An 11,178-nucleotide genomic window follows, 5' to 3' on the forward strand; every position below is an offset into this window, starting at 1 on the left:
GGTGCCGGTGCTGGAAGAGCTGCACGGACCTCAAGCGACTTATGACAAGTTGCCTAAAAGCTTGCCCCTGCCAGACCACGGAAAGAGTGGCGGGTCCGCCTCGGCCTCTGCGGCCGCCCTCGCTTCACCTCCCGGAGGAGGTCCAAAGGGATGATCCAAGCGAAGCCCGGAAGTTGTCCGTCGACGGCGACGAGGCGATTCTAAAAGAATGCGCAGTTCTGTGCCGCATGAGCACTTTACGGGCGCCGCGACAGGCGCAGGGGCGGGACGTCGTAAAAGTGCCGGCGCTTGACGGCAGCGGTGTCGCACGTTCGGGAAAGGGCGGACGGGCGGCGGCGGTCGAGGAGGTGGGTGGACCGGCGGGGCATGGGTGCGGGAGTCGGGGGGCAGCACTGCTAGGTCCCCGCCGGCGGCTTCGCGACGCAGCGGGGTCCCGAAGGACGGTCCCGGCTTGCTCCCCGCCCAAGCGCGGCAGGCGCGGCGCTGCCCCTCCTCCACTGGGTCGAGCATCTGAACGCCTGACTCGTGTTTTGGCAAGCGCGCCGAGCTCTAGCATCCAGGAATCTGGATGACATTAATGTTGCAGTTGCACTTCTTTTCAAGGCGTCCAAGGTGGCTTCTTGGACCCCGTCTCTTTTATGCTCAGTGCAACTCCGCAAGGCAGGCCAGGCGGAGAGGCCGTTCATGGGGACTAGAATCTGCGTGTCTCTTCCCCTAGTCCAACACCAGCACCATGTTCTTTGTGCCATTCACAAGGGCTGTGGCCTTAGATTTGGTAATTCCAGTTGAAGATGAGCATCAGGGTACCAAGAGCAAGAGGTCATCTAAATAGTTTCTTTCTGGTTGTAGAAATAAGAGAGCAGGGGTGGAGGAAATGTTTGACCATAGCAACCATCAATACCATAGTTTAAAAAAAAAAGTTTAAGTGTCTTAAAATTTTGTCTAGATTTATATATAGTCTCCTTTCATTTGGCTAGCATTAACTAGTCAGGGAAGAAAAAGTGCACAAACTTGCAATTAATATGTGCAAGGGATGTATGTTGGGTTTGGGCAAACTGAATTGGATGAATGCGGAATATTCTTGTGATTTTGCCTCTTCTGTTGCATGCCTTGTTGTGCAGGTTCTGATTCCTTTTCTTGACACCTCTCTCCTCAGCCATGCCTCTTCTTGATCTTCAGGACAAGCTGGGAATCAACTTTGATAGATGGCTGCTCATCCAGAGTGCCTCCCAGCCCAACAAGCACGCTGCTGCGTGCCATGCCTTTGAAAAGGAGTGGCTGGAGTGTGCCGATGGCATTGGGCTGGCACGTGCAAACCGGGAGTGCGTACAGGAGAAGGAGGACCTTTATGAATGTGTGAACAAGCAAAAAATGGTGAGAGGAAGAAGAGACGCTAGACTGCCGTTTTACTCATGCCTTCCGAGCTTTTGTGTCAGAGAAAACAAGTTCTTATGCACATTCAGTTGCAATGATCGGCTCTGACTTGGGGATCCCATCACAGCTTAATGCCACTTCCAGTGGGATGCTTAAAGCAATCGTGCAGATATTGTGGGGGGACTAGAAGAGTAGCTGGTTCTTCTTATCTGGCCATAGTTTGGTAGAGAGCTCATTTCAAATGCAGAAGGCGCTTTCTTTTCTTCTGTAGAGCCACTGCTCATCTTCTGCTCTCAGCCTGTGGAGGTAGTGAACTGATTTGTCACCAGGCTCCAATACAAGTGGGTGGCGCAGGGTAGGGAGCCCGCCTTTATTCTGGATCAGGGCTGGGGAGCCTGTAATGCTCCAGCAGCTGCTGGACTGCCGCTGCCTTCAGCTCCAGCTGGCTGCACAGTGGTGAGGGAAGAGGGAAGTGGCAGTTCACAGGTTCTCCAGCCTGTTCTGTGTGAAGTTCATTGTTCAAGACACTGACCTGCTTGCATGGCACAACACATCATGGGTAACAAGCCAGCATGCATTGCCATGTCATTAAACTCGAAACAGTTTCTGCAGGATGGCTTCTTTTTCACTATTGCTATTACTGCTGTACACGTATATGCAACCACACTTCTTACAAGAAACCCAAGGCAGCTCCTTTCCGTGATATCCTCCCTGCAACCACCCTGTGAAGTTGGTTAGGCTGAGTGTCCAAGATCACCCAGTGAGTTTCATGACTGCATGGGAACTGGAATCCAGATCTCCCAAGTCCCCACTCTTAACTACCGTGCCTCACTGGTGCTTGAACAAGCAACATAGAAGGTTCGACTTGTTTTAGGGCTGTTCTTGTCCACAATGGTTTGTTGTGTTGTCTGGACCCAACAGGGCCACTTTGTTGTTTGTGATTGGGAGCCGCTGCAGAGCCGCCTTGTGAGAGTGGCAAAACCCCTGCCATCCACTTTTTGTGACTTGCTCTTTTACTGATACCAAAATGGCACTTCTCGTTCAAACATTTCAGGATGTTCCCCCTCTTCCAAAACTTCAATGATTCTTTTGAAGGCTCGAATCCTTTCCACTTTTTGAAAAACATAGTCAATAAATATACCCCAAATCTCATTAAACTTATTTTTCTTCATATGCTCTTTTCTCACTTTAATCTCACATTTTAATTTGTCATTAATAGCTATATTCCAAACTTCTCTATACCAATCAGACAATTGGTAACATATTTTACTTTCCAATTCTTAGCTATAATTAATCTTGCTGCAGTTATTAAATTTGTTATTCCTTATTATTCCAGCCCCATTTTTATCAAATACTGAGTGTAATGCAATTCCGGGGCATAGATCTCTTTAAATTTAATATTTTACTACACTCTTTAAAACCCCTTGCCAAAATTTTATTATATATTCACATTCCTACCACATATATAAATATGTATCCACTTCATGATCACACCAACATAAATTCAAGTATTATCTATACAATTCAACTTCACCAGAATTAGATGCCACTATTATGCAATCTTGTAAAAACTTTCCTTTAATCTTACTGACATACACTTTAGTATCATCTTTGTCCAAAGATTTCCCTAGTCTTCATTATTGATGTTCTTTCTCAAATCTGTTTCCCATGTTGCTTTAAGTGAATCATACTGATCTTGTTCCTCTAATAGTATCTTATCAATTTTACTTACTATCCCTTTCATCTGCATATTCTCTTGCTTTTCCTTTTCTATAATCTTATCTTCAAATTTTGTGTACTCCGTACATCTACCCCTTTCCTTATGTATTCTCTAGTGCAACTTTCTAGTTGAAGCACATTATACCAAGTTATTTTCTTCTTATGCAATATTGCTTTTATCTCTCCATTTTATTCATTTTCTTTAATCTTTTAATTGACCTATTTGTTTAATTTTACCCTTAAATTTAATGGAAACCCCTCTAGTTCATTCATTGGGTGTAATGGTGAGATTGATGGCATATTTTTTTCCTTATAGTAGCTGCAGCAGTAAGAGCTTCAAAAAGGAGCCAAGAGCAGAGGGAGTCACTGTTTCCCCTTTCTGGAATAGCTGAAAACTTGGGGAAGTGGCAGAAAAGTGGAGGGCACTAAAATGTGTCCTCAGCACTTTTTGTTTTCCTTGTGTGCCAGGTGCTGCTGCAGCGAAGTGGTTGTTTCCCCTGCCCCCTGTCTCCTGCAATCAAAACAGGCCTTCCATGGCTCAGTTTCTGCGGTTTCTGTAGTGGAGAGAGAACGGATCTTGGTCAGTTGAGCAGGCTCCTCGGGAGCCTGGCAAACTTACATGGTTTGTGGCAAGGAGAAATTGGCAGTCCTGAAGCAAAGGCTGCTCTGTGCAGGACCCTCTCCTTATCTGTACAGCCAACAGATGCAGGCCCTTTGACTTGCATTATGTAACGGTCCTAGGAGCAGCTTTTCTCCCCAGACTGCAACATGAAGGCATCTTTTTGATAACTTGCCCCACTTTTCTCTGTCCCTTCCCATGGTGGTCTGATGCAAAGGAGGGATAATATCCCAGAGGACAAAAAGAAGATTCAGGGTTGGAGTGCTGGGCTGCAAACAGCAGAATGAAATGAAGTAGGGACAAATGCCAAGTTCCCCACCTAGGAAAAAGACACCAAGGGCATTGTTACAGGATAGGGAACAATATGGCAAGTCGAAAGGCTCTTGGAATTGTTGTCAATCACAAGCTGACTATGAGTCAACAGTGCAATCTGGCTGCAAAAAAGGCAAATGCTGTTTTGGGCGGCATTAACAGAAGCGTCACTTCCAAATCATGTGACATACTAGGCATACAGTATATCACAGAAGTGAGTACACCCCTCACATTTTGTAAATATTATATCTTTTCATGTGACAACCCTGAAGAAATGACACTTTGCTACAATGTAAAGTAGTGAGTATACAGCTTGTATAACTAAATTTGCTGTCCCCTCAAAGTAACTCAACACATAGCCATTAATGTCTAAACCGCTGGCAACAAAAGTGAGTACACCCCTAAGTGTAACTGTCCAAACTGGGCATTATTAGCCATTTTCCCTCCCCAGTGTCATGTGACTCATTAGTGTTACAAGGTCTCAGGTGTGAATGGGGAGCAGGTGTGTTAAATTTAGTGTTATCGCTCTCACTCTCTCATACTGGTCACTGGAAGTTTAACATGGCACCTCACGGTGAACTCTCTGAGGATCTGAAAAAAAGAATTGTTGCTCTACAGAAAGATGGCCTAGGCTATAAGAAGATTGCCAAGACCCTGAAACTGAGCGGCAGCATGGTGGCCAAGACCATACAGCAGTTTAGCAGGACAGGCTCCACTCAGAACAGGCCTCGCCATGGTCGACCAAAGAAGTTGAGTGCACGTGCTCAGCGTCATATCCAGAGGTTGGCTTTGGGAAATAGACGTATGAGTGCTGCCAGCATTGCTGCAGTGGTTGAAGGGGTGGTGGGTCAGCCTGTCAGAGCTCAGACCATACACCGCACACGGCATCAAATTGGTCTGCAGGGCTGTCGTCCCAGAAGGAAGCCCCGTCTAAAGATGATGCACAAGAAAGCCCGCAAACAGTTTGCTGAAGACAAGCAGACTAAGGACATGGATTAGTGGAACCATGTCCTGTGGCCTGATGAGACCAAGATAAACTTATTTGGTTCAGATGGTGTCAAGCATGTGTGGCAACAACCAGGTGAGGAGTACAAAGACAAGTGTGTCTTGCCTACAGTCAAGCATGGTGGTGGGACTATCATGGTCTGGGGCTGCATGAGTGCTGCCGGCCCTGGGGAGCTACAGTTCATTGAGGGAACCATGAATGCCAACATGTCCTGTGACATACTGAAGCAGAGCACGATCCCCTCCCTTCGGAGACTGGGCTGCAGGGCAGTATTCCAACATAACAACCCCAAACACCTCCAAGACGACCACTGCCTTGCTAAAGAAGCTGAGGGTAAAGGTGATGAACTGGCCAAGCATGTCTCCAGACCTAAACCCTTTCGAGCATCCGTGGGGCATCCTGAAATGGAAGTTGGAGGAGCGCAGTCTAACATCCACCAGCTCCGTGATGTCGTCATGGAGGAGTGGAAGAGGACTCCAGTGGCAGCCTGTGAAGCTCTGGTGAACTCCATGCCCAAGAGGGTTAAGGCAGTGCTGGAAAATAACGGTGGCCACACAAAATATTGACACTTTGGGCCCAATTTGGACAGTTTCACTTAGGGGTGTACTTACTTTTGTTGCCAGCAGTTTAGACATTAATGGCTATGTGTTGAGTTATTTTGAGGGGACAGCAAATTTACATTGTTATACAAGCTGTATACTCACTACTTTGTATTGTAGCAAAGTGTCATTTCTTCAGGGTTGTCACATGAAAAGATTTGTTTATTTATTTATTTATTTGGCATATTTATATGCTGTCCTGTCGCGAAGGCCTCAGGACGACTTCCATAAATAAGAATAATATAAAACATAATACAAATGAATTTCAGATCCACCCTGGCTGCAGATTAAAAACATATATAACCCAATATTAAAAGTTATTAAAATACTGTTGGAATAAAAAGGTCTTAACCTGGCGCCGAAAAACAAATGACGGCGCCAGGCGGACCTCTCTGGGGAGTGCATTCCACAGATGGGGCGCCACCGCAGAGAAAGTCCTCCTCCGGGTACTTTGCCCACTAATATCTTTCATGGAGGGTTCCCGGAGGAGGGCCTCTGCTGCCGATCTCGGGGGCAGGAGGGCAAGTAAGGAAGCAGGTGTTCCTTCAGGTATCCCGGTCCCAAGCCGTTAAGGGCTTTGTAGGTGATAACCAGCATTTGCAAAATGTGAGGGGTATACTCACTTCTGTGATACACTGTACATCAGGGAACCTCTTTATTCAGAACTGGTCAGGCCTCTTCTGCAGCACTGTGTTCAGTTCTGGGCACCAAGATTTAAGAAAGGTGCAGAAAAATTGGAAAGGGTCCAGCGGAGGGCAACAGAAATGATCCAAGGTTTGGAAACACTGCCCTGTAAGGAGAGACTGAGAGAACTGGACATGTTCAGCCTCGAGAAGAGAAGACTGAGGGGGACATGATATCATTCTATAAGACCCTCAAAGACTGTCACGAGGAAGGTCAAGCTCTCTCCTTGCCGATACCAGAATGTATCAGAATAATCAGTTCAAGCTGCAACAACCCAGATTCAGGCTAGTTATCAGGAAAACCTTCCTCACTGTCAGAGCAATGCAACAGTGGAACCAGCTGCCTGGAGAGGTCGTCAGCTCTCCCAGACTAGAGAGATTCCAAAAGATACTGGACAGCCATCTGCGTGAGATGGTGTAGGCTGGTGTCGTGCAACAGCAGGGGGTTGGACCTGATGGCCTTCATGGCCCCTTCTGACTCTGCTAGTCTTTGATTCTATGAGGCTTCAGAGGAGGGCAGGAAGGATGATCTGGAGACTGGAAACAAAGCCCTATGAGGAGAGATTGAAAGGATGGGGCATGTTTAGCCGCGAGAAGAGAATGAGGGGAAATAGAATCGTAGTGTACAATACTAGTTACAAAAAGGAAGGCCAGGATCTCTTCTCTATCATCCCAGAGTGCAGGACATGGAATAAGGAGCTCAAGTTGTAGGAAGCCAGATTCCAACTTGATATCAGGAGAATCTTGCTAACTATTAGAGTGGTACGAAAACAGAAACAATCGCCTAGGGAGTTTGTGGGTGTTTGCACACTAGAAGTATTGAAGATGCAGCTGGGCAGCCATCTGAGAGGGATGCTTTAACTTGGAGTCCCGCAGTGGATTGGGCCCCCTGGATCCTATTTTAGTATGATTCTATGATAGTGGAGCTTCTATGTTTCTGATTGTGTGGCAGGGGGAGTATTGGTTGATGCATCTTTTCATGTGGGGGTGAGAAAAGTTTCCTTTGCTAAGCACTGGGAATAAGAACTCCGTCTTGACTTGGTCTCTCCCCCCACGCCCCACTGCCAGTTTTCCTTCTCTGAATGGGATGTCCCACCAGTGTGACCCACAGTCTGTGTGTGGGTTCCAGGTTACCAGTGGAAGAATGGAGTCAGCGCCTTCCATGACGGGAACGTGGCTCATTTCTGTTCTCTGAATAGCAGAATGGGGCAGGTTTTAATGCAGAAGACAGCTTCACAATTCTTCTCTTCCTTTCCCTTTGGCAGATACAGCGTATGAAGACTATCCTTGCACAGAAGAAGAAGCTGATGAAGGAAGGGAAATACACCCCGCCAGACTACCACAGTGGCAAGCCGGAGACCAACCCCTGAACTGCTGCTGCCCACAGCTGTGGGGGAGCCCACTGGCTCCGACTGTCTTGCGCTCGCTTCCTGGCACGGGTTGCTTGTGGGATAAGTGAAGCTGCAGTCTGTCCCGGGCTTGAATAAAATCCCTCCTCGGCTCTTGCATGTTGATCACTGAGGTTTTCTGCTGTCGTGATTAGGAAGGAGCAAATAGCCCTTTTCTGGGAGAGAGTGACATGCACAAAGGAGGAAATTCATGAGGAGGAGCATCTTTTTCAGAGTAAGGGTGAAAATCCAATTCCAAACCAGCCGTTTCCATCTGTGTGCACGGCCCGGTGCAGCGCGGGTGGGACCAGAACGTTCATCTGTCCACTTCGCTCGAACTTGGAGGCAAGCAGAAATGGATTGGTCAGCAGCCCCTTCCCTTGGCTCCACCTGCTTTGCTGCAGGGAAACGCGCTCATCCCTGGCAGGCTGCTGCTGAGAAGCGAGTACTTTTCCCCGCCAGGTGGGCCTGGGCACAGAGCGGCAGGCCAGATGGGGAGCCCAGCTGGGCCAGCCAGCAGAAAGTCCCCCACTGTAATCCAGGCAGGAACTGCCCAGAGAGCTTTGGCTATTGGACTGTCCAGACCTTTCATACATAGTGATAAAGGTTGGATGCTGGAAACGGCAAGCTCTTTTCAGCCAGCTCTTGTTCCTGTGGTTTTGGACAAGTCCACCTGTCTGTCTGTCCCACTTGCCTTGTGCCTGATGTTAGCCTTCCAAATACCCTGTGTGGTAGGCAAGGCTAGGGGCGAGCCTGATGGAAGGTCAGCCAGGGGGCTTCGGGGTCGCTGACTGGAGCCCGGGTCTCCCCAGCATCAGATGCTGCTTCGCTCCCACTGTGGCACGGCACTCTGCCCTCCTGGGCCCTGGAGCAGCACCTCTGTCGCGCCGACCAGGCCGTCTCTCCCACACTCCTCCTCCCATAGCTGCCCGCGAGGACAGCCAAGGAGGGGGGGCAGGTGGGCACCGGCATGGCTTTGCGGTTCGCGCAGGGGGGTCCCGGGCTCCGGCTCCACAGGCAGTTGGGGAGGCCTTTGGTGCGACCTGTGGGAGGTGCAGCTCGTGCCACCTGGGGCGCAGGACATGTCACGGGGACGGGCGACCTGGCGTGGGGCGCTGTTGCCCACGCGCGCGGCCTGGTGTCCGCCTGACAGGGCCCGGCCAGTGCCTTTTCCTGCACTGGTGCGGCCGACGCTGCCGTGGCTGGATCAGCCCGTGAGCCTGCTTGCCATCTGAGAGACCGGGCTTCCCACCCTCACGCCTCCCCGTGTGCCGGGCTGTGGCACTGGTGTCTGCAGGCCCTGGGGTAGCTGCGATGGCTGCTCCGGTCCGACACGTCTGGCCACCTTCAGCAGCACAGCCAGCCGCCTCTGCAGAGGGCGAGGGCAGGCGCCCGGCTGTGAATGGCTCAGCCTGAGCAGTTTTCAAGGAAAGGCGGAGGAGCTGCTTGTGTGAATGCAGGAGCACTTGCGTGCCCTCAGCCTCCGACTGACCAGTGGGGCCCCTTCCAAGGCCTTTGTGCCTGACTCGCTCTTCAGAGAATTGGAAGGGGACATTCTGGGCAGGGGTCTTTAATGCCATGACCACAGAGGCCACTGGGACCTCCCAAAGTGCCTGCAAAGCATTGTTGGAGGCCCCCACCCCCTTCATTTTTAATAATATGAAGCATGAAAAAGATTCGGGTTCCAAGTCCTCCTTGCTGTCCTTGAGCTTGCCACCAGTCGCTGCTCAGCGAGCAGGAAGGGAAGAGCATCTTCCTGGCCCTGCTGTCTCCCGGACAGGCTCTTGCTCCCCAGCGCAGCCCTTGCCGTGCCACCGGCCCCCTCCTTCATGGGTTCTCCCCTCTGCTCATCCTAGCCTCACTCTTTCTCCTCCCTTGTCTCCTCATTGTGCCCTTTCTCTCCACTCCCCACCTCCAGCGTCGTGTCTCCCCACACAACTCCTAACCCTGCTTGTTCCCGTCTGCCTTCTGCCTGGCTGTGCCCCCTCCCGCCCAGTCTCTAGGGTCACTGCTTGGCCCCCACCCACATCCTTTGACTAGCCGCTCCCGTTGCAGCGATGCTGCGGCTGGTCACTTCCTCCACGGGAGCCATTTCGTGGCAGCGTCCGCAGCAGCCCCTCAAATTCCTTAGTGCTTTCTAACCTCCCACAAGGGAGCAGGTGGGAGGAGAAATTGGCCAGGCAGCGTTCAAGCAGGAGGTCGAGAAAATGATTGGGATCGCATGTGCTGGATCTCTCGTTGTGAAAGCTTCACCCTGGTGTGGCTTGTTTTCTTCCAAGAACATATTTTTAAAAAAGGGTGTGGGCAATGCATCCTGTAATCTGCATGGATACAGCTGGAGAGAAGCCATTTCCAAACTGCATGTCTGTCTGTCTGTCTGTCTGTCTGTCTTAGATGACATATAATTTTAGCTAGGCAGAGTAGCTGAAGCTTGTCGGCAAACTGACCATCCTTTGTTTGAAATGTCTTTGGAACACACGATTCTCGTGGTGGCCAGGAGGGCGAGGCGAGGCAGTGGATCTGTTCTGCTGGCACTGTAGATCCCTCCAGTGATGCACTTCGGACAGAAACCCGGCATGATGCGCCTTCCCCCACAACGAGCAGCCAGTACGGCAGCCTCATCTGGCTGCGTGTGCTCATTGCCGTGCTGCCTGCAAGGAAAGCAAACTGCTAATTATGCCAGGCTGCCTTTCCCCAGAGGCACGCCTGCTGTGGGATTGAGCGGAAGAGGCCCTTGGGAAGCAGAGCAGAGCAGCCGACCGTTCAGAGGGCGAGCCCTTTCCCAGCACTGCCGGCTGACCCTTTGCCTTTGTGCTGCACCTCTGCTTGGGGCCGGCCCAGATGCGATCCAGCGTGGGCAGCCTACTCGTGAGCAGACCCATCTGAATACAAAGGCTCCGGTGCCTTTTCAGCCACAGCTCTACCTGGACAAAAGGTGGTATCACTTTCTTGGAAGAAGATGCCAGGGCTTGCCTCCACCCCATCAAAATGCGCCACTGGGTCACTTTTTTATTTTCTGTTTTGCTCCAGAACAGCAGGCAACCCTGCTCCTAACTATTTCGTTTCTCGCTTTTCACGAGCACAGGGCCTGCTGCCCAGTGCTCAGGAGGGGGCTGGACCTGACGGCCTCCATAGCCCCTTCCAACTTGACTCTTCTGTGAGTCTAGGAAGGGGCAGCTCAGACTTCCTATGCAGTTCCTGTGTTTTTTTCAGGGAGGCAGGCAGGGCTGCCTGTGAGCATGTGGAAGGTTTGAGATTGGCACCTGGTCTCTACAGCCTGCATAAATTCTCCATGACAAACTCGCTCGCACAGTTTCGTAGGTACATCAGGCGGATGGCCCCCTGCTCTAGCAAAGGACCGACCAGCTGCTCCTGGAAGGCCTCAGCACCCCGGCAATTTTTTTTAATAAGATGTTGTGTGATGGCACTTCTCAGACTTGACTCCTCCAGGCTAAATAGACCCAGTTCTTCGCAGAGC

At 50.5% G+C, this 11,178-nt stretch overlaps 1 protein-coding gene across 2 annotated transcripts; it reads left to right on the forward strand.

Annotated features, from left to right (window-relative positions):
* Nucleotides 1–252: 252 nt before the first annotated feature.
* Nucleotides 253–7,826, forward strand: NDUFS5 (NADH:ubiquinone oxidoreductase subunit S5). Of its 2 annotated transcripts, none has more exons than XM_044419417.1 (3): nt 253–347; nt 1,157–1,374; nt 7,578–7,826. In XM_044419417.1, the coding sequence occupies exons 2-3, from the start codon at nt 1,159–1,161 to the stop codon at nt 7,680–7,682; spliced, it is 321 nt and encodes a 106-aa protein (XP_044275352.1). In that variant the 5' UTR covers nt 253–347; nt 1,157–1,158; the 3' UTR covers nt 7,683–7,826. The 2 variants fall into 2 exon arrangements, with proteins under 2 accessions (XP_044275352.1, XP_044275353.1); XM_044419418.1 differs by lacking the exon at nt 253–347 and adding an exon at nt 554–571 and having other exon boundaries at nt 1,155–1,374.
* Nucleotides 7,827–11,178: the final 3,352 nt, after the last annotated feature.

The sequence above is a fragment of the Varanus komodoensis genome, unplaced genomic scaffold (genome assembly GCF_004798865.1).
Source record: "Varanus komodoensis strain SLA01 unplaced genomic scaffold, ASM479886v1 scaffold103, whole genome shotgun sequence".
NCBI lineage: Eukaryota > Metazoa > Chordata > Lepidosauria > Squamata > Varanidae > Varanus > Varanus komodoensis.

Excerpts from the sequence above, each read along its gene's own strand:
- NDUFS5 (XM_044419417.1), top strand. The coding sequence starts at position 1,159 with ATGCCTCTTCTTGATCTTCAGGACAAGCTGGGAATCAACTTTGATAGA. Across the intron at positions 1,375-7,577 it reads GTGTGAACAAGCAAAAAATG|ATACAGCGTATGAAGACTAT; the intron begins GTGAGAGGAAGA and ends TCCCTTTGGCAG.